This window comes from Rhinolophus hipposideros (genome assembly GCF_964194185.1).
Source record: "Rhinolophus hipposideros genome assembly, chromosome: 2".
Lineage (NCBI taxonomy): Eukaryota > Metazoa > Chordata > Mammalia > Chiroptera > Rhinolophidae > Rhinolophus > Rhinolophus hipposideros.
Window position 1 is genome coordinate 99704920 of NC_138048.1, and position 23547 is coordinate 99728466.

Sequence of the window (23547 nt, forward strand, 5' to 3'; positions counted from 1 at the left end):
AAAACATGTAAGTTTAGAACAAACAGCTACAGTCTAGTTTTAGAACTGCAAAATATAAACATTCCTCTCCAGGTATTCTAAATATTGTCTGTGACATTCCTTACCTGTAATAAGCACCCACCACTCACTGAGAGCCTACCCCATGGCAGACCCCACGCGGTTGTTAATTATATACGTTAGCCCATTGAATCATCACGACACCCTGGTAGATCATTTTTATTCCCCTTTTTTACAGATGAAGAAACTGAAGTTTAGTATCATACTTAGCTTACTTCTAGGTTTAAAGTTTTCCGGTATAGCACATCATTCCCTTTTATGATCATAAAAGAAAACATTAGAGCACCAAAAGAAAACTTGCAAGCATTGCACTTCTAGGATTCCATTACTTGGTTGACAGCGACAGTACCCTTAACTTGACTACTGATCCTATTTAGGCTGTTGATTAGTACATGCCTTTATTAAAAGCATGGAATTGTGAGATGAGCCCTTTGGATAAATCTTCCATTATTTGCATACATTACATTAAAAAGTCTCATTTCTCTAAATGGTCAAAATTCATGGGATATTCTTTTCAAGATTTCTAATTGAAGAAACATGGACGGCATTCCTGTTCTCATGACTGGAACTGCATTTTAGTTAAAAGTGGTCATTTTAACAAGTTTTCATTTTTATGTTATGTCAAATGTTACCCTTTCCAGATTTGGAACAGCCTTCAATTTCTAAATTTTGTTTTAAAAGTTACAACATTCATCAGAGGTGAAGTATAAACAGTCATGCATTGAAATACCAGCCATCCATCCATTTAGCTTGTGTAACACATGCCCCTCTCTCATGAAGATTCCTTTCGGGGGGTTGTTGGAGGTGGGGGCTGAACACCCAAACAGGCATGAGAGGTAACAGTAAATGCTAGCGAATTGTCCTAGCAGTGCTTAGCCTTACTGAGTTTATTTTGCAAGCTCACCAACGTTTGATCTGTGTTTCAGTTTGTATCACACGCCAGACGTAGAGTTTAAACTATACATTTCAGTAGTGATAAGAAATCAAGAGCAGAGACTTCAAGATCTAAATGTTAAGATCTAAATGTCAGAGGCAGGCTACTGATTCTTCAAAGTTGTTTGAACGTAGTGGTTATTAAACTCTTGAAGATATGAAATCTTCTCACTTATTCAATGAATTTACTAACCCCGGAAAAAAGCACAAACGCACACAATTTTTGTAAATAGTCTCAGATAGCTTAATATCTGTGGACGCTAGACTAGAAAATTTCTTATCAACCAGAATTAATCAGGAGTGTGGGGGGAAGGAAAAGAGTTGACCAGAAATTCTATCCAAATCAGATTCTGTGATTCTTGTGCAATCACCTTATTACAAATATGAAACAAACAAACACACAAAACAAAACATAACTGAGAGCCAAAGATGTTAAAGTTTCCCGGCTGCTAGTCCAATGTTCCATCTACTATATGATTTCCATTAGGGCGCAGGCCTCTTAAGCAACCTTCTTATTAAACAAATTATATTCCATCATTATGATGACTACTGCTACATTACTTGTGACAAATTTTTTAACTCCAAATCCTCTTTTATCACAACTCAGTTTGTTAAGGGAAATACAAATCAAGTTTATTGTCAGCCTAAACTCAGTCTTGGAAAGGGCAGAAGACAGCATGCCATTTAAAAACAAATTGATTTTTATTATAAATGTAGTACATGCACAAAGTAAAACTTTCCAACAGTGCCAAAAGGTGTAGGTGAAAAAAAATAAAAGTCCTGCATCACAAACCAATGTCCCATACTCCTACATCTCACAGGTAACCAATGTGTTCTTTCCTAAAAAATCTGATTATGAAAGCAAGTGTGTACACATATACCTCTGAAAAAGACAATGGACTCACAGGACTTAATACCAAGAACGAATTAACTACACATTAGGAGAATCAAGTGTTAATTATACTTTGATAATACCACCACCAGTACAACAATTTATTAATTTAAAAGATGGTCAGTATAACAAGTATGTATTAATTTATAATTCAAGCAAGCAAGGGTAAGGCCTCTTGATTATTAAAGTTGTAAACAATCTAAATGACACTTCTCTTAATCACAGTAGTGAAGTCGTGGGTCGAGCACAACAGATAAATTCTAGCAGGAGAAAACTGAGGGGTCAGTGGGGAAGCATTACCTCAGGCTGTGCAACTGGCACTCGGATAATGAAGTCATTTTTATTGCAATGTATCGAGGATCATTTCTTTGCTAGCCCACAGAGAACGCTACCAAAGTCCAGCAGTTTTAGATGCGTAAAAATTGGTCCAGAGAGGAAAAAAACACTATGTTATCAAAGAAATGTTATCTCTTACAAAGCTGGGACGTCTGGGGTTATGTCAGTCATGGACTTTGTGCCAATTTCTTTTCACAGAGACAAATCACTTTTCCATAGCAAATTAAGATGTGCAAACCCAACTGTTATTCATTCAGGTCAAACAAACATGATTTCATCATGGAGGTTGTGTCTTGGGCTACCCTTGGTAAAAACCAAGAGCACATATTTCATTTAAGAGGGAGACCTTCCTCAAAGAAAAGTATCAGCCTCAGAACATTTGACCAAAATTAGCGTTCTTTTTTAAAAAAAAAACCTAATTTGAGCAGAGGGGAAAAAAACTAATGATAAAAAAAATTAACTTACCAAGAAGTGAAAGAGGCTGGGTTACAGGAGGGGTGGGCAGATTCGTGGGTGCAGCAGGTGGCACAGCAGAGCCATACATTTTCACACTGTCACCAGACTCGGCGTTTCCTCTAGCCCCAGACACCACTGTTGGAATGGGATTTCCAATAGGTAAGTCTTTTGTAGTGTCTTCATTTATACCAGCGATAGTAGCTAAGGGATATAATTACACCAACATGTGAAGCTGAATAATTAGTATCTCCCCGGCCAGCATTCTCTCGCCATACTATAGACTCTGTTACTACTAGTCCATTTGCCCTACTACTCCCGACTCCCAGAGGACAACTGAACACAAAGGAAAAACATGCTTACAGTTTGGGATGCTTATTGGTGGTGTGTGAGGAGGAGGAATGGATACTGGTGGAGTGATAGGAGGTGGGGGTCCAGGAGGAAGAAAACCTAGAATAACAAAAATAATGTCCACTTACACTGTATCATTTTATTGCATACTCTAAAAAGAATATCTTCTCAAACAACTTAGTGTACCTGGTGGTAAATGCATTGGGTTGAATCCTGGACGCAAAAATGGTGGAGGAGGAGGGGGGGGAGGAACACCAGGACCGAAGCCCGGCGGAGGAATTCCCAGAGGAGGCGTGAAGGCGGGCGGCTGGAGAGCACCGACGACAGGAGGCCCTGGCTGATGTGGTGGGACCTACAAAGAAGAAAAATGAAGCCACATAGCTAGTCACCCCACTACCCATATAGTGAGTAGGGATGAAGAAAGTATCTTGTTGAAAAAAATACATGTTTCTAAATTTGTGCTGATATTGTAAGTAAAATAGAAAATAGGTATATGTACCCACCCCAAATGATAGATATCAAAGTTGTGTTCTCTACTTTATGACAGCAAACTCACATTCTACTACACCAGTATCTCTTGGTGTTCTGATAGGATATCATATGTTTAAAAAAAAATGTTCCACGTTCAGTTTGAGAAATACAACTGTAAGAAAAGCTACCTGACAATTTTCACGGTGATTAAGATCACAGGTCCTAGGGTCAACCTGCCTGGCCACCCTTTCAACTGGCTTTGTGACTGTGAGCAGCAGGCTCACGCTCTCTAGACCTCAGTTTAATTCATTTATAAAATAGTTAAGTGCCAACCTCACATAATTACAGCAATTTAAGAGTTAATAGATGTTAGTGCCCGGCACTTAATAAACACCCAATAAATATTAGCTATTGTTTGGGGGGGAAAAAGTATGATCAATTTTAACATACTAGGCAGGTTTCTTTAAATGAATGCTGATATACATTGAATCTTATTTAAAACCTATACTGGGGGAGAGGGGGTGGTAGTTGAGGGTAAAGGGGAACAAATATATGGTGATGGAAGGAGAACTGACTCTGGGTGGTGAACACACAATGGGATTTATAGATGACGTAATACAGAATTGTACACCTGAAATCTACGTAACTTGACTAACAAATGTCACCCTAATAAACTTTAATTAAAAACAAAACAAAACAAAAAACCCCTACACTGGGAGGGCATATCCAAAAAGGTCAACTAAAAGTGGCAATTTAGGGAGTTCATTTATAAAATATCACAGCTAAATATGTAACAAAGCATATGATTTTCTTCTTACATTAAGAAAATCAAGTGTATATCACTTTTGTGATAGTCAGATTTATCTGATCAGATTTAATGATAGAAACTGAGGAAAGAAGGTATTGAAAGACAAGAAAAGTCTAGTAAAAAAACCAAAAGAAAGAAAATTCTAGTAGACCACATATAAAACTAAGAGTCAAGAATTTATAATTTTAACCAAAAGGCTTTCATGGTTCAGCTCTTACCATGTTAACAGGAAACCTGCTGAGTAGTTAACACACATTATTTCATTTAATCCTAAAAACAACTGTGACATAAAATACCAGAGCTAAAGCCAGGAAAGGGAATTTGCACATTTACAGACTGGAAACGAGGCTTAGAGGTTAGGTGACTTGCTCAAAGTCACACCACTGAGTATAAACAATAGCATCTGGAATTCATACCCTGCTCTGCCAGAATCTAGATTCTCTCTTCTGAAGTATTACAACAGCTAAGACTCTATATAAGAATATACCTTCATGTTAAATGGCATTTAATTTAGTCAACAGCTCTCAATCCTCCATTTAAAAAAATTCATGATAGCACCACCAAAATTAGAGCTTTAGAAACTCTGTCCTCCAAAATCACTGCACATTGGGTATAAATCCAAGCTCCCTTAGAACAAAGATCCAATAAGGAAACAAGATGAGAATAGGCAGAATAGAAGAAACTAACAGGGTTACATTTCAAGCCTGAAACATTATAACGTGAGACACTTAATAATCTAGACAGATGTAAGGCAATAAGAATATATTCTGGTTTTATTAACATTATTTAAAAATGTGTTAAAAAGTTTATAAACAATAATGCACATTTATATACTCATGTCTGTGATAAGATTTAGGCAGATCTTTCAGACACTTAAAATTTGTTTAAATAATGTTCCAAATATTCTTACCTGTGGAGGTGGTACTGTTATAGGTGCGGGAACAGGAATAGGAGGGACAGGCACAGGTAAAGGTTTAGGTATGGGTGATACTGGTTCTGTGTGTGAGGTTTCTGCCCCTCCATTTTGAGCAACTTCATTTTCATGCTTCTTGGGAATTCCTTTCCACTCTGAAAGTTAAAAAAATTTAACAATGAAAGTTCATCATTTTTAGTTTGTGACTTTAAATCTGTAAATAATTTTTAAAATATTGATTATATAAAAACCCGCAATCTGATTATTAAAGAAATGCCCATACTAAATCTTATAAATATTGGTTAAATTAACAAATAACAATAGCAAACATACAAAAAAAAAGTGCATACTGTGTGCTGGGCACAGTTCTAAACATTTTATATATACTAATTGAATTCTCATAATCACCTATAGAACTAGTCCCTATTATTAGTATTCCCATTTTATAAACATGGAAAATAAAGACAATCTGCCCAAACTCACGTACCTAGTAAGCGGCAGACATGGGACTCAACCCAGAGAGATACATCTGGCTCTAGAGTCTAAGTTAGGAACCACAAGTGTCGTTTGGACAAAAGACCCTGGGAGGGAGGAGCAGACTCCGTTTTATCATGGACCAGAGCCTTCCAGAATGCCTGGCACCCAGTGGGCCCTTAATACCTGTTTGCCTGAAGAGAGACAAGCTCTATCTGTAAGTGAAGACATCGCGCATTATGGAGGGAGGAAGCGGGACATGGCATTGTTTCACCTCCCATGGGCTCTCAAACCATCACTCCTGCTTAAAGGTTCCTTTGTTTACTCTACTTGCCATGCCACCCTGTACTCCTCCCTTGCCAGACTATTACCAATCTCAGGTCATGTCCACACATGCGGCCCTTTCCCCCACTGCAACCTGTCAATCAGGCATTTTTAATATTCATGAGCACAACTATTTGCACCTCCTCATCTTACACATTTGCTTTCGGTTGCTTCTCTGGACATTTAAACATTTTCAAAGAAATTATTATGAAGCACTAGATTAAAACACAGTATCAACACTGTGTTTAAGACTCATGTGATCTGTTAGGTTTTCACTGAAAAATCCATTTAAGATTTGCTTAATACTGCAATTAATAATTAACCCCACAATTAGTAATTATTTTATTTGCATCTCTCCCGCTTAATATAAGTTGAATAGCAAAGATCACATTTGTCTTATTCACCATATTCTCAGTTTATAATGGAGAGATTGGTAAACAGTGGGTACTTGAAAAATCTCCTCCAAATGCAAAGAACAAATATTGTTATATGCTCTATCAAGAAACTAGATGAATTTTCAAAGACATTAAATACTACTTTACCTGGATTAAGTGTATCACTGTCCAACATTCCTCCTTCACAAAAACTCTCCAATTCTTCAGGCTTGACTTTGTCCCACGGAATATAAGTAACACCAAGTTCTACATCCCAATACTGCTTATAATCTGCCTTTATTCCTTTGTTTAAGGCCCAGGCAATCTATTGCATCATTAATTAAAATATAAAAAGGAAGGGAGAATGTCGTAAGTTCTGAGAGTTCACTGCTCCCCACCATTCTAATCACGGAGACTCGGAGGCCAGGGAGCAGCCTGGCCTAGCTACCCAACCCCAGATCCTATCTGGCGCTAGGAAACTGGTTACCCTTTGTCCTAGGAAACTGACTGGCATCACATCATCTCCCTACCCACTCTTGCAACCACCCACTCAGCCAGCATAAAAGTTAGAGAAAAGGAAAAAGTTTATCAGAAAAGTGCAAACTTCCATGCACAACACAGACTAATGGGGACCACTTTCAAAAGTCTTGGGTACCTTGGAATTATTCAGCATTAGACAAAATCCTTTTGCAGCACAATCCTAGAACCAAGTGTTATGACATTGAGGAAACACTGCCTGTGGCCCCTCAGGAGAAGAACACCCATGTATCTATATCTTTTCTATCTTTGCTGAATATGTTTCACAGCTAATTCTAAGATGAGAGGACAAACTTTAAAATGTAGAAAATCCAAAAATTTTGGAATAACAAAATATTTTACTCAATGTCATTTTATTTAACGCACTAATCATTTAAATACCTTGATGAATTATTCTATCTACATTTTTGTAAACAAAGAAAATTCTACCACCAATCTAACATTTAAAATTTTACGTTAACTTTTAGCAGATAACCTCTTTTTAAAAAGATGCATATGAAATGCCTCAGTGTCCAAAATTCCAGCTTAAAAAAAATGAATTGTAAGGCATGAAAGTGTACCTTTATGGATTTCTGATTCACTTTATAGTTTCCTCGGCTCAGTTTCTGCAGGGCACGATAAGCATCTTGCCTATGAACCATAACAATATAGGCACAACCTCTGGGAGGAATCATCTGGTCAAAAATATTTTAATATTATAAAATAAGATAACAAAATCAAACAGCAACAAGATATAACACTACCGTGTTTCCCGGAAAATAAGACCAGGTCTTCTATCCTATCTCCCTAAAAGTAAGACCAGGTCTTATATTAATTTTTGCTCCAAAAGACACATTAGGGCGTATTTTCAGGGAATGTCTTATTTTTTCATGTACAACAATCTACATTTATTCAAATACAGTCATGTCATGTTCTGGAACATTGTCATAACATACTAAATGCGTCCGTCTGACTGACGATCTTAACTGGGGCTTATTTTCAGGGTAGGTCTTTTTTTCAGGGAAACACAGTAAGTAACCAGTACCAACAACCCTAAATAACCCCCTCCCCAACCAAGCCAGTGTTCCATCACCTGAGATTAAATGAATTTGTAAATTGGCAATTCAAGTTTGGTCTCAACTGCCAATTATCAATGAGCCTACAGTTCCCCAAGCTTTGTTATATAAAGACTTCTCTAGAAAAACGTTTTAAATTAAACTTGGTTATCAAAGAAACGTGGTTAAATGCAGTAAATGCTACACATGGACTCACAACACCTAAACTCTAGTCATATCTACAAACCTGGGCAAATTTTAACTTAGGTCTCAAGTCCTTAATTTTGTAAAATGACAATCACATCTGTCCACTGTCATTAAATCATTTAATGAACACTCACATTAATTGATTCAATTGGACCAAACTCTTCTAAGAGACCGGCAACATCCTGCTGAGTAGTCCTTTTGTCCAGCTGTCCCACCCAGAGTGTAGTACTACAAACTTAAAATAAAATCATCATATACATACACATTTGATAATGAACAGTACTATAACTTACATGAAAAAATTGTAGAAAATATGCCTAAGTGACATTATGATACCTCAAGTTTAAGTAGTGATTCCACATACATTTAAGAAATTACAGAAAACTGTGGTAGTACTTCCAGAAATGAAACCAGGATAGTGAATATGCATAAGAAATGGAAAAAAAAACTGGCCTTTTTGGGGCCAGATCTAACACTTGATCCCAACTCTCCTGATCACCAACCAATTCAGTGCTTTTGTTTTTTGCTCATTATATGTAGTTGTCCTTTTCCAACTGTTAAGAATATATGGTTTTTCTCTTACGTTGTGCCCTAGGTAATAAGCCTTCCAGAAGTCTCATATATGCCCTAGTCATAGAAATTAAAATTTCAATAGCTATGGACTTATAGTACACCTTATAAACTTTCTAAACACAACATGAGATTCAGGAAATAATCTCTCTAGTCTGTGTAATGTAGTCTGTAAATTGTTAATCTTTATAAAAGAGGGTATTAGTTATTATGGGGGAAAAACTCCCTTTCATTGTATACAGGAGAGCTAGTTAATGACTATATTTCACACATTAAAATTAAAACACTATTATTCAATACTGTTACTCTGTTTCACTCCTTATTGCTACTTCACATCTGGCTTAACATAGAAAAGCAATCTAAGGGTATACACCAAACAAGACGTGATAAAGCAGTAGTTTGCTTAAAGTTGTAAAACATTTTAAACCCATGACACGAAAAAAACTAATGTAGGAAGTTTGAATGTAAAGGCTAATTTACCACTCGCAGTTTCTGATTTGATTGGAGGAAGGCCCTTTTGTCGGCGTTCTCTTTCTTTTTCTCGATCCCGTCTTTCTTGGGATCGAGATCTAGGAGAGTGCCGACGTCTATCTCTGGACCGAGATCTAGAACGTCGATGACGAGACCTCCGAGATCTAGAACCAGATCGAGAGCGCCTTCTTTTTGGTGACCTAATGTTTTCATGAGGAGGGAGAATGGATAGCACATGAAAAAATTTTTTTTAAATGTAAGCATTTAAAATCAGAAAAAATACAAAGTAGGTAATTTAATGTTTGGATATGTAAGAATTTGATAGCAGGGAATTCATCCTAAAGATTCATGTGTTGAAAGTTAGAAAGCATGCACATATTTTAAATGAGATAAAGAAGATTGTCAGCTTACAAAAGTACCTCTCCTCTTCGATACCTCTGGTACTACACTAAATTACATCTTTGTAGTGTCAGATGCTAACTGTCACCATTGAGATATACTGCAACTACTGTTCTCTCTCTTCTCAGTAAAGTCTTCTGTTCTGCAGCAATTAAAAATGTAATCTGATTATAGTACTGATCATCTTTCCACTTTGTTGGCTGATAAACTTGTACAGAAATTTTGATTATTATTATAAGAATTATTAGTACTGTGTTTCCCCAAAAATAAGACCTAGCCGGACAATCAGCTCTAATGTGTCTTTTGGAGCAAAAATTAATGTAAAACCCGGTCTTTAAGACCAGGTCTTATGTGATATATGATATGATATAAGACCAGGACTTATATTAATTTTTGCTCCAAAAGATGCATTACAGCGGATTGTCTGGCTAGGTCTTATTTTTGGGGAAACACAGTATATAATTCTTATAATTTCATGTATAATGTCTACCTGTATGTAGCCATTAGAGCAACTCAAAGGGAAAAAATGTGGGTAAGATGACCTTAGAATTTTTTGAAAATTAATAGTGCCCCCAATCCACACACAGACATACCAAGTGTTATTTTACTAACACTGCATACCTGAAAACAATCCAACTTGACTTTAATCTCTATGTCTCCTAAGACATATAGGATTGGAATACCATTTTCTATAAATTACCTGGATGCTGACCTAGATCGCGACTTTCTGTTGTCAGATATATGCCGCTTAACTTCTTGAATACAAGGTTGTTCTACTTCCATTTCCTTTAAAAAACAAACAAACAACCACCAATCATTACATAAGAAAAGTGGAAATTATAAATAGTGTCAAGAGGATAAAACCTAAAACCCACTAAACTACAAATCTCTTTCCCTGAAACAGTTCTTTTGGTTACTTGAGACTGAATTACTTGTTTAATGACTGGCCTCCAGTGGGAAAAAAATTTTTTATATGGTTTACAAGATTAGAAATACTCCACTTCTGGAAATTGCTTCGTATAGGTTACCTACTGTTTTAACAAACCATCACCTAAAATGGTGAAATAAGCATTAGCTAGACATTCTATACTGCCTCGATCATCAAGAACCTTATGAAATCGACAGTATTATGTCCATTTCCCAGATGAAAAACGGGAACAGAGAGGATTAATATGTGCTCAAGGTAACTGTCTTCATTTTTCAAAAATGAAGATAACGAGCAAATAGGCAGGAATCTGCATTCAAGTCAAGGCAACCAGTACGATAATCAACCATCAAGAATGATGTTTTACCTGATGTGCCTTCTGTGTAAGTGGTTCATTTTGTGCCTGAAAAGCAGCTTGAAAAGGCTGCTGTACGGCTGGAGTTGGAGGAATCACAGACTGAGCCATGGGAGGAAAAGGAGGTGTAGGAAGAAGGCCAAATCCTGGCATCTGTCCATTAGGAGGAAGTGGAACCTTTGGTTTTTAAAGAAAAGTGTGTAAGTAGATTTTAGGTAATAGCTACCAAAAATAATTAGAAAAACTCTTACCTTATATAAAACTAAAATATTTTCAATAAATTTTGATCAGGGAAAAACTACAATGACATGCAACAATGAACAATTTCCATAGATAATCTTCACCCAAACAATTGTTAAATATCCAAGTATATATAGGTTACAAATCTTGTAACTCATTTTAAAATTATGAATACACAGGTTGGGTTTTATGATTTATAACTTCACCTATATGAAAGCTATGCAGCAGACTGAACTTAAAGTTAGAGTTATTGCAAATTGAGTCTATTGCAAATTGTCTCTCTTCAACTTTAAAAGTAATTAAGACTTTTGGGAGAAAGAGTGGCTAGAAGCATCGACTTCTAGGTTCATTTTTAAAAAATTTACTCTAAGGGGACTTTCAACTAACATATCTACTTTTAGGATTTCAAAATATAATAATGACAACAACCTAACATATTTCTGCATGTGCTATTCCAATGCCAGTATAATTAAAAGTATAATTATGTTGCGAGAGTAGTCTTTCTAAATTATTTATAAACTTTCAGTAACAGTTAAACATTTAGAAATAAGTTCATAGGTTTTCTTCATATTTTAAACCAGCTTATAAAATACCTTTCAAACTTCATCAACAAGTCACTAAAATCACAATATCAATTTCTTACTACCAAATGTACATTGAATGGACTGAAAATGATATGAAAAAGTAAATGAATATAGTTTAAACACATTTCTTAGAACCCTTTCTAAACTAAGGCTATAAAGTATTATTTCCCAAGGCTGGTGGTACAACAGAATCACTACACAATTAAAAAAATCCTCTAGATTGATTGTAGCACTGGGTTTGTATTGTTTTAAATATAACAATTAAAGGGGCCCCTTGCTGCCCCCATTAACTTAGATGCATTGTCAAGTTTAGGAAACTGGATTAGAGGATTTACTAAAATTAATCCAATGAACAAATCTCTACTAACTTCCTGCAATTTGCCTGTGTGCTATGCTCCTTTCACTACAGATTTCAAACTACACTCCCGAATGTTGAGAGCTGAAAGACTGCTAAAGCATCTAATCACACTACATTTACCAAAGGGGATCTTTGCGAGGGAAAGAGCTATAGAACTAAACAGGCCAGTTCCCTAAAATAGAGCCATAATCTCTAATATTTAGCATCCTTGTTTTAATTAAAGCAAAAAGCAACTCAAATCATTATGTATTCAACAGCTAAATAATAGTGGTCTGTGAAAAGCAACCCATATGCTCTAATGACTATCTTCAGTTACTAAAACTCAGCTGTAAGAACAATGTTCTGTACCTGGTGGTGCACTGGCTCCTGCTGTATCGCCATCATTCGAGGTTGAAACTGATCCATATTTTGATGCTGAGTATATGCTGGTTGCTGCATGCCATCTCCAGGAAATCCACTAAAGAAAGATGAGCAAGCCTTTTTACCCATTCAAAATACATGAAATTCTCAACCACACTTATACTACAGAAGCATAAAGAATGTTGTTCAGGAGTCATTAATAATCAACGTTACTGAATCATATATTTGCCTGTATAGTAACTTATATACACTCAGCATTATTCCAAAAATAAAAGGCATTTTCTTATTGTGAATCTCATGGGATCCCCTTCCAATTTGGGAGAAAACCCAAAATATCACAACTTAAAAAAACGACTCTATGAAAATGGACTTTGTCACTAAATGTTCTTTACGCTGTGCCTTACAAAGATTACCAACTCTATATCCAGGGAGGAATCAGATAGAAACTTACAAGGGCGCCTGCGGAGGAGAGGTGGCAGGGGCGACCGCAGCGGGCACAGGAGCAGCAACAGCAGTGGCAGCTGTGGTGGCAGCGGCATCTTCTTTCTTGGATTCTTCCACAGCTTCTGGCTCATCGTCATAATCAAATCTGTCAAGTAGCTTCTGGAAATGGTTTATCAATATTCCATTTTAAAATTTCGACTGTGATTCAGTGCACAAAACTTTATAAAAACAACAGATGTTCATATCATCATCTAGAATCCCACCATGCCATCATGTACAAACCTCATTTGGAAAAGACAATTTTTTTGTTCTGCTTTTCTTCCCCAATTATAAATGTAGTGTTTTCTTTCTATTTTCTATATGCTTACTTTATTATTAATTTAGCAATATAAATATTTTACTAAAATAGCCATGTGCCTAGACTAAAATCTTTTGGAAGTTTGCACACATGATAATTGATAATGTGTGTACATTTTATTGTCTTACCAATCACCATAAGTGCCTACAGAAAAATGTCCACATGCTGCTTGCTCAAGAATATACTAATAGAAAAAGGAAAAAGAGAATGGCACAGACAGGGCCATAAATAAGTCTCACTAACTGTGTATACTAGCTTCTTTCTTAAAACTTCACAGCTCACCTCAGATTACCAGAAACTTTCGTTAAAAAATAAAAAAGAATCAGGACACTTCACAAGATCATATATCTAGAAGAAGAGCCCTTTAAAAATACAACTCCATTTATTGCAAAAGGAAGAAAGGAAAGTAGCACAATGAAATCTACTACTATGTTCTGGCAGATTACATACACTAGTTCATCATCACAAGAAGCATGCAACGTAAACATATTTTCTTCTTTCTACAGACAAGAAAACTAAGGCTTAGGTCATTAAGAAATGACTGTGCAGTCACTGAATGGCAGAATTCGAATGTGGACACTGGTCTTTTCAACCTCAAAGCCATCAATCAGTCTCAGGTATCCAACAAGCAATCTCCTTTCAAGCTGTGTCCATTCTGCTCATGGATTTCAAACCTCAAATTCCTAAATGTGGTGTTCTGTGATAGTTCTGCCTAGAAATTCTGGCTCTATCTTACTGGACAGCAGATTTCTAAATTACAAAGGGAAATCCCCTTTTTGGACATTTTTGGACAATATTTGTGTTTCTTTCTATGTAATTCTAGGACATGTGTAAAAGTTATTGTAACTGAACAATCTAATATGGCCCAGGCACCTGTTTTACACACATTAGTTTATTTAACCATCACAGCAATAAAATATAGGTACTACCATCACTATTTTGCAAAGGTGTACACTGAATATTTAAGTAACTCAAGATACAGTGACAGGAGCCAAAATTAAAACTCGGGTCTAAATTATCTGCAAAAAAACAAAACCTGTGATCTTTGCAGTTTGTCTTATATGTGATGTGTCCTTTAAAGTTTTATTATTTATACCTAATGCTTTGGAAAATGACTGAATATCTAAGAATAAATGAAACAAGAAATGTACAAGACATAAAAAAAGAGATTATAATAAATGGAGATTCTGTGTAAAAAGCTACCAGTACTTCTTCAATTAACATATAAACTCATAAATTCTAAAATTTATGCTGAAGTTCATTTGGAAAAATATGCTGTGATGATTAACTTTATGTGTCAATTTGGCTAGGTTATGGTGTCCAGCTGTTTGATCAAATATAAATCTAGATGTTGCTGTGAAGACATTTAAAAAATGTGATTAACATTTAAATGAGTAGACTTTGAATAAAGAAATATCCTCCCATCATGTGAATGGGCCCCAACCAATCAGTTGAAGGTTTTAAGAGCAAGAACTTAAAAATAACAACTATCCCTTTCCTTCCTGTTTCTGTGCGAACGTGTGTGTGAGTGTGAGTGTGAGTGTGTGTGTATTTAAAATTGGTCCCGTTTATCTGGAGAACCTTAATACATAGCCAAAGAAAATTTGGGATGGGAAGAAGGACAACACCTAGAAATAAAATATGGTATATAAGCTGTAAGTACTTAAATTGTTATGTGCAGAAATCAACAAATATATTATTAGTGTCTAGAAATAGAAATAAATGGGAATTTTGTGTATGACAAAAATAGGGAGAATTGGTTATTTCCAAACACATAAAGATTTAACTATCTTGGACCATATTCTAAAGTAGGTTCCAGAAGAATTAAAGAGACAAACAAAAAACAAAAATATAAAACTACTAGAACGTAGAATTAAAAAATTCTGGGGAGGTGCGGAGGTTCCTCAAAAAATTAAGAATAGAATTACCATATGACCCAGCAATCCCTCTCCTGGGTATCTACCCAAAAAATCTGAAAACATTTATCCATAAAGACACGTGTGCTCCAATGTTCACTGCAGCTTTATTTACAGTGGCCAAGACATGGAAACAACCAAAGTGTCCTTCGATAAATGAATGGATAAAGAAGTTGTGGTATATATACACAATGGAATACTATTCAGTGGTAAGAAAAGATGATATAGGAACATTTGTGACAACATGGATGGATCTTGAGATTATAATGCTAAGCGACATAAGTCAGACAGAAAAAGTAGAGAACCATCTGATTTCACTGATGTGTAGTATATAAAACTAAAAACAACAAAAGAACAAGACAAATAAAAAAACAAAAACTCACAGACACAGACGATAGTTTAGTGGTTACCAGAGGGCGAGGGGGGCTCTAGAAGAGGGTAAATGGGGTCTAATATATGGTGATGGAAAGAGAACTAACTCTGGGTGATAAACACACAATGTGAGATATAATGTATTACAGAATTGTATGTCTGAAATCTATGTAACTTTACTAACAAATGTCACCCCAATAAGCTTTAATTAAAAAAAAGAAAAATTCTGGGGAGAGGTCTCCTAATCACAACACAAAATAGAAAACTAATAAACAAAACCACAATATGTAAGAACTTATGTTCACATGTGCATGGAAATAGGTCTGAAAAGACATACACAAATCTGTTCAAAGCAGAGTGAAATTGCTTCTTATTACTTTACAACTTTGTTATTTGTATTTTTTCCCTTATGCATGTGCTTTTTTTGTACTCCAAAATTTTATCCAACATTCCTTAATCAGCAGTCATTCATAAATCATGAAGATATGACAACCAATGTTTACAGCATGGATTCTTAATTTGGACTAGCTGCAGTAATTATCTCTTATAATTAGAATGCTGGAAAGAGTAAGAAATTGTAGAGATGATTACAACAAAAAGATATCACTTCGTTCTAGAACTTTCAAACTTTTGTGTTTTTTTGAGTGCAACCTGGAAAATGAAATACAATTTTATATAGCCATACCCAGTAACTACAAACGACATAGAACAGACAAGAGCGGAGTTGTTTGGGTTAGCATTTCAGTAAGCAGCTCTGGGCTGCGCACATGCGGCACGTCTGCATCCTCAGTGGCGGTCCCTTAGACATGCCATCGCCTCACAGAGCAGCTGGAAGACACTGAACCAACCCACACCCTCGCAGTACAAATATGTTAACTAAAGTTTAACAGCAAAAAATGAGAAGTAATTTAAATGTCTTTCATTATGGGAATGGCTAAACTGTGATGTGTCCACAAAAGGAATACGTCTAAGAAACACTCAGTAAAAACATAGATCTAAATCTATTAACCTTAACAACCACAATAACGAGATAAGAGGATTAAGATCAAAATAAACCAGAGACAGTTTGTGTGTGTGTGTATACATACATACATACATATATATGTGTGTATATATATATATATATATATATATATATGACCAAATAAAGAAAAGCATAGATCCACAGGAAATTAATTCTAAAAAGATGTACAGCAAAATGTTATAGTAGCTATCTCCAAATATGGGGGTTAATGGTGAATATTCTTGTTTACTTTTCCTTTATATTTTTTTTTACTGAAAATTTTTGCAATGAATATGTTACATTTATAACCAGAAAATAATAATCAATGTTTTGATGTTGAGGGAGGAAATCCCTCAAATCACAAAACAACAAATAAACAATGCACAGAGAGGCTAGAGCAGAGCTAACTTCCACAGCCACAGACGAGGGACATAAACAGTGTGGTGGGTTACGTGAGAGAAGCGTACCTTGTCAAATGTAGTTTTTTGTTCAGGTGGTTGTGTCGGAGCTGCCTTCAACTGAGCGGTGATAGCCTGAACCTGAGCCATCACAGCGTTATCTACGGCAGGAGACTGTGGTTTTGGAGGCTGTTGAAAAGTCTGCAGGATCTGCTGAAGCTTAAAGAATGGGAAAACTGATAAACCACATAACAAAGTACAATCATTGTTATCAAGGTATTTTACAAAAAAACAAAAAAAAACCTCAAAGGTGACTCAAAATAGCATACAGGCAGAGTAAACTAGAAATAAGAATCAACATTTTTGTAAAGGTTAAGTCTGCTGTGAATAAACATATCAGGGATACAATGTGTATCACTTAAAGTTAAAAATGTATGCTGACAACCTCAATGGTAAGAAACTAATGGTCACAAAGAAGAGCAAATACACCAAATAGTAAGTAAGGTAAACGTATGTTTTCTAGAAAAATGTGAAAAATCATCTCCAATCCAAATAATTTTGAAATCAGTTAGAAAAGCTAGAATTGTGAGCAACAAAACAGTGGCCACTTAGCTCTGAAGTTCCCTTCAAAGGGGTATTGCTAATTCTTAGTGTGTTGTTCCCTTGTTTTTCACCTGTCCACATTTTCCCGTTATCCCTATGCCATTACCTTTCTCATCAGGCTTTTCTAGTTGAAAAGTAGAACTATTTCCTCTCTTGAATGTGCTCACTAATTAGGAACAGAAAATAAGAACTGACAATAGTACCGAACTGCAAACAATTTAATCTTTGGATAAGTAGTTTACCTGTTGACCTTGAGTTGACTGAAACAGCTGGGCCACAGCAGCAAAAGCATCAGAGCTGGGCAACTGTGGTACAGTTGGTACAGAATTTGTAGTGGCTTGTGGGGGCGGTTCAGAAGAAACTTTAACTGGAGGTGGAGGTGAACCTAAAAAGAGAAAAGGTCACTAAGGCCTAAGAAACCTTTAACTTATGAATTTTCCTTTTTCAATTCCACTAAGCTTCTTTACTAAAATAACATTCCATTCCATTTAACACACAGTAAAAATATATTGTGATATTAGAGTCTATACTATAACAAGTACTGGGAGGGCATTTTTGATTAGAAATAAGAATTATGTAAAAAACAAAACAAAACACCCTACCTTCCTTCCATGATGTAAACTTAAGTTTCCTTTTTATGGAAAAATTCCAACAATATAAATAAGACTCCAAACTTTTTATGTACAAAACAATTATACCATTCTAAGCTCACAGACACACTTGACCATACATACCTTCATTATTAGTAACATTTTCTGCTACTGGGGCAGCATTACTGGTTCCTGCTGCCATGTCCAAAAGAGGCTGAATAATTTCAATTTTGAATACTCCATTTTTTTGCCAAAGGTTCAGCACACGAACTATTTTACTCTGTCATGTGTGAGAAAACATGAATACAAAACAAATATTTGTCTAAGTTATACCTCTTACAAAAGAAAACAGGAAAAAAATATCTCTCATCAGAATCACTACTTGGTTAAATTACTCTAATCAACATTTCTGCAGTAGTGTAATCTACAGTAAGAAACAGAGAAAGGAAAAAAAAGAAACATAACCTAGAGAATCAAATGTACTGTAATAATAAAGAAATGCATTTGAAGTTTTCATTATATTTGACTTATGGTTACAAAGAAATCCATCACTGACAAAAACAAACAAACAAGCTATAGAAGTGAAGAAGAATTTCTTTAGGATGATTATAATTGTTAAAATATTTAAGCAACTGGCACGTAATTGATAGATAGGTTGTTTCGTGGACCAGTAAATATGAAGGAGATCCAGGTAAGATTTGTTATTTACGTTACAACTCTTATCTCCTACTCAAGGAATGATCTTTGTCTCCTGTATGTTTTTCTCACAACACTTCTCCAACAATACAAACACAGAATCCACAACACTCAAATTTATATGCTGTTGATTGTAAATGTCTCCATTCTTCACTATTCTGAGTAGGTTTACCAGTGTATTTATCCCATTTATTGGAGTCTATGAATAGTAAAACCAGCTCTATACATGAAGAATTAAATGCTGCAGTCTGATTGATAATGAATACCACTTATGCTCTTGCATCTCTATATGCTAGGTAAAGCCATCAATTACTGGTCCCTTACTTCTGGAATAAGCAACCATATGAGATGCCTTTCTCTACTACCGAATTTCTTTATCACTCGACTTTCCCATAATGTCTTCCTTAAAGCTGGTGCTCCTTTCCTATTTCAACAGTATAACATTCCTGAAGAACTTTGTAAGATAAATACATGACTACTACAGAAAAAACTGGGTTTTGTTTCAAGTTCACAGAGATTATCTTTTCAGTAATACTTCAGGCTTCAAGTATCTACAATACATTTAAGTAGATTCAAATAAATATAAAAATAAAAACAAGAACACAAGTTTTAAAAAATTATTAGGTCTACCTTATCTTCAGATGGACAAAGATACAAATACTGGAATGTGGCGGTTATGTTTTTAGAGAATCTTGGCCCAAAAACATCTTTATCAGTTCCAAACTGATGACGAGACTGTCGCACTATTGAGTCGATTACATATAATCCCGGAACCTTGTATTCTGGTTTACACTACAAAGATAAAGATGTAAAGTCAGTACAAGAAAAGCAGAATCACAATTTGACACTCCTTAATCTCACTTTTATGAAACTCTATATACCCAGTGATTGTTTCTATTGAAAAGTTACTTCTATGTTTAGCTCTTACTGGATTCCTTGTCAAATGTCCCACAGCTCTATACAGAACTACCATTCTCTTGACATTCACACCTCCAGTATTTTTTACTTTTCCTCAATCCCTGTACCTCCCCCACTCACAATTTCCCAGAATCAATATTACTTTACCAATCCCTAAGCCACTTCCATACAAATCCACTTCTTTATAATAGTTTCTACTCCAATTTATCCTGCTCAAAAAAATAATTTTTACCTTTTAAAATTATGAAAAAGGTAATTTTAACAAGATATCAATTTTAATCCTGTTATAGAACCAGAGAAACAAAAACTAAAAGGAGAGTTCATTTTTGGCTTAAGAAATTGATAAGATAAAAAGAATAAGGAAACACATATCTACAATTTGGTGATACAACCTTTGTGAAAGATGATTTAGCAATAAAAGCAAAGACTTATTTGATCCAACAATCCTACATCTAGAAATTTATCCTAAGAAAAACAATTATGACACATCTAATTTTTTTCCATAGGCCAGCCACTGTGGAATGTCCAACAATAGGGAACTGAACTGGCTGAGTAAATGGTGGAAACAATCATGGGATGAAATACTCTGCGATGTTTATGATAAACACAGTGGAAAAGCAGGTTATCAATCCACATGTCTCCATTTTTCCTTTTATAAATGTAAATAATAAAAATGAGTAGATCCAAATGTAAATTATTTGTAGTGATGTGAAGTTGTGGCATGCAGGTAACTTAATTTTTCCATTTTACTTTAATTTCCTACTATAAAAACCTCTATGACCAGTTAGAGCTTGGTGAAGCTCTAACTCCCATCTCTCAGCGAGTCTTCCAAGCCATGGATCAGACTTCTGCACACGCACTTGTTAGTATGTACTACATGGCACAGCTCCAGACTGGCGGAGACGACAAAGATGTCTAACTCTCCGTTCTCAGTCCTCTACTGAGACAGACACGTGGCAATCACACAGCTATAACAACATATTACTACTGTAGAACTGAAAATGGTTTAATTATGATTGGTGCCGGGAAAACTTTACAAAGTGATTTCATTGGAAATACTCCAAGATGAGTTAAATGCCAACCGAGCAGACAGGGCAGAGGGCAGAAGAGGCACATCATGCTCAGGGAAGAGTCTTGCCCAGTAGATAAGAAACTGTTAAGTGCCTCTTCATAGTAAGTGCTCCATCAATAGTATTGCTATAAATTTTTGTTTCCTTAAAATAAACAAACCTCTAGAGATTAAAAAGAACTTCTAGTGACAACTTTTTTGTATAGTGGCTTTACAAGCAAGCATCCAAACTACAATTTAGAAAGTAAATTACTAAGACTGAACACAACTAAAGTGAGATAATATATAAAATGGATAGTTACCTTTTTGATGAACTTTTCTACTATTTGAACTACATGCTTATAAAGCTGAAAAAGAATTTAAAGAAAATTATTGTCCAGTTTTCATATTTCTACACTTCCTATAATATAATTAGAAACTACTTAAAACCTTGAAACTTGCACAATTTGAATAATTCTCAATACTGAATAAACCACGAGAAATAATCTATAGTCAACAACTGAAAAAGCCATAACAAATCAGAAAAATGAACTAAAACAAAAACTATAAACCCCCCTCAAATCTTTTTCTTAGATTTTTAATCAATAAACATTCATAAAGCAGTATATCAGGCAACTATATGAGAGGGAAAGGAACAATGGAACTGGAACTAAATCATGCAGTTTCTAAGTGAGTCACTTTCATTTAGGTTTGATCTTCGATAAGAAATTTAATTTCATGGAGCCGGAGTTGTTGTTTTTTCAATATAAATGAACCTAATCTTCAGCTGATTTATGACAAGGATTAAGTTAAATAAAGAAAAAAAACCTGCCACTCAACTCTCTACTTCTGGGACTTTCAAATTTTTTAGCGCTGCACACACAAAATGTAACTACGTGAATTATGGATGTGTTAATTAGCTTGATTGTAGCAATCATTTCACAATGTACACGTGTATCAAATCATGTTCTACTACATATTGTTAAATATATACAATTTTTATTTGTTAATTATGCCTCAATAAAGCTGGAAAAAATATACAGGGAAAATACTAATAACAAAAAAGGGGGGAAAACTCGTTTTTGAAATAATTACAATGCAAATGTACCATACTGTAGTATCATGTACCTTCAGCAAAAGCTGATTAGTGTTCTTTGGTTCAGGCCTGAAGTAATTCACAAGATGAATTCTCATGTTTAATAACATTTTCAAAACCTCAAAAACATTTTCAAATTAAATATATTTACTCCCATCTTACCTTAATGGCTTTAATAGCAGCTTTTGTGATGAGAATCATCTTGGCTCGAGAGATGGGAGGCTTCATATCCATAAGTGAAAAGAGCTTAAAAAACAAGCAAAAAAAAAAGCTTTTAATTAAAGGTAAAATTAGAGGTCAATTCCCCAGTTCTACAAAGATACTGTATTTCCCCGAAAATAAGACATATTAATTTGGGGTCTTATATTAATTTTTGCTCCAAAAGACGCTTTAAGGTTTATTTTCAGGGGATGTCTTATTTTTTCATGTACAACAATCTACATTTATTCATGTACACAAATCTATATTTATTCAAATACAGTCATGTCACCTTCTGGAACATTGTCATAACTCCCCAAACCCCGAATTCCAGCTTGAATTTCTTGTGACTCCATTTCCTGTAGAACCACTGGCCCCAATATCTCATGTCCAGCAACAGAGCTCTCCTTAAATGAGCACTTCTTGTCCATGGAGCCTGCCCGTAGTGCATTGGCAACACAGCTGTCAGTGATTTGATCCCATGAATTCTTCACCCAAGTCACGACTTCTTTCAGGCTAGGCTTCACAAAGTTTCCACGCTGATTTCTCTCCATTCTATTTTCAACGTAGTCATTGATTTCCATGTGCAAATAGTTGTTGGTTTGTTTATTGGAATATCAAGAGTCTGGAGATGGGCAGTCATTCCTGCGGGAATCTTTATTTGATCTATTCTCTCTGCAAGGAAGTTCTTCATGTCTTTGGCGCGGTGAGTGCTGGCTGAATCCGAGACTAGCAGACCTCTTTGGCCACCTCACAAAACAAGTGGCAGCATTAAATCGACCCACTTCCTTACAACTGCTTGTGTGCACCAGGCTTTTTTGGTTTCAAGAACATAAATGCCTGAAACATGTTCAACCTTATCTTTCCTGCCCTTAGTGATGATTAGAGGTGGGGCTTTCTTTCCATTCAGACGAATTGCCAAAATACAGGTAACACGTGCACTTTCATAACCAGTGGGGGAATGTAGATTGACGAGGCACTCCTTTGATCAATTGTTGTTTGAGATCCTTGGCCCATAAACACTGCAGTCTCATCCACAGCAATCATGTTGGAGAGCTCATATTTAGAAAAGTCGATGCCATCAACAAAGGGATTGAATGCAAGTGCACGTTTAATAACGTCAGCATCTTCCAGATTGAACAGTGTTGTCGAACTTAGATACAGTTCACATGGCTGAAGAAAGCCATCCAGCCAATGATATGATGCTTTGAATTCTTCTGGTGATATTTCTAACTGTGGTACCACTGCAAGGGCAAATGCTTGAATATCAGCCCTGCGCACAACCAAAGTCTTTGGTCTCCTGTCAGCAATCCATTCACAGATGATGTCTTCCAGCTCAGGAAATAATGGTTGTCGACCTGATCCACACTGGTGCTTCTTAGCATTTCCCTCGTCCACCTGTTGACTGAGGCATCGTACTCTGTTCACCATTTTCAAACCATTCAGAGATCCAACTTTTTCTCTTTGCAGAAAGCTGTAAG

The 23547-nt window shown here is 35.6% G+C and overlaps 1 protein-coding gene across 6 annotated transcripts in view; it reads right to left on the reverse strand.

Annotated features, from left to right (window-relative positions):
* Positions 1-23547, reverse strand: part of SCAF4 (SR-related CTD associated factor 4) — a 61043-nt gene that overhangs the window by 14667 nt on the left and 22829 nt on the right. Inside the window, exons 2-19 of one of the 6 annotated variants that reach the window (XM_081073853.1) lie at positions 22031-22114; positions 21096-21140; positions 19437-19598; positions 18255-18390; positions 17763-17905; positions 16987-17136; positions 12878-13029; positions 12415-12523; positions 10897-11061; positions 10317-10390; positions 9215-9405; positions 8299-8399; positions 7484-7597; positions 6555-6711; positions 5212-5369; positions 3209-3374; positions 3035-3121; positions 2684-2809 (exon numbers count right to left, since the gene is read on the reverse strand). In XM_081073853.1, the coding sequence (XP_080929979.1) occupies positions 2684-2809; positions 3035-3121; positions 3209-3374; positions 5212-5369; positions 6555-6711; positions 7484-7597; positions 8299-8399; positions 9215-9405; positions 10317-10390; positions 10897-11061; positions 12415-12523; positions 12878-13029; positions 16987-17136; positions 17763-17905; positions 18255-18390; positions 19437-19598; positions 21096-21140; positions 22031-22114 (2320 nt within the window). Of the gene's footprint in view, positions 1-2683; positions 2876-3034; positions 3122-3208; positions 3375-5211; positions 5370-6554; positions 6712-7483; positions 7598-8298; positions 8400-9214; positions 9406-10304; positions 10391-10896; positions 11062-12414; positions 12524-12877; positions 13030-16986; positions 17137-17762; positions 17906-18254; positions 18391-19436; positions 19599-21095; positions 21141-22030; positions 22115-23547 lie in introns of all 6 variants that reach the window. The other 5 variants (XM_081073851.1, XM_081073852.1, XM_081073849.1 and 2 more) reach the window with 5 other exon arrangements.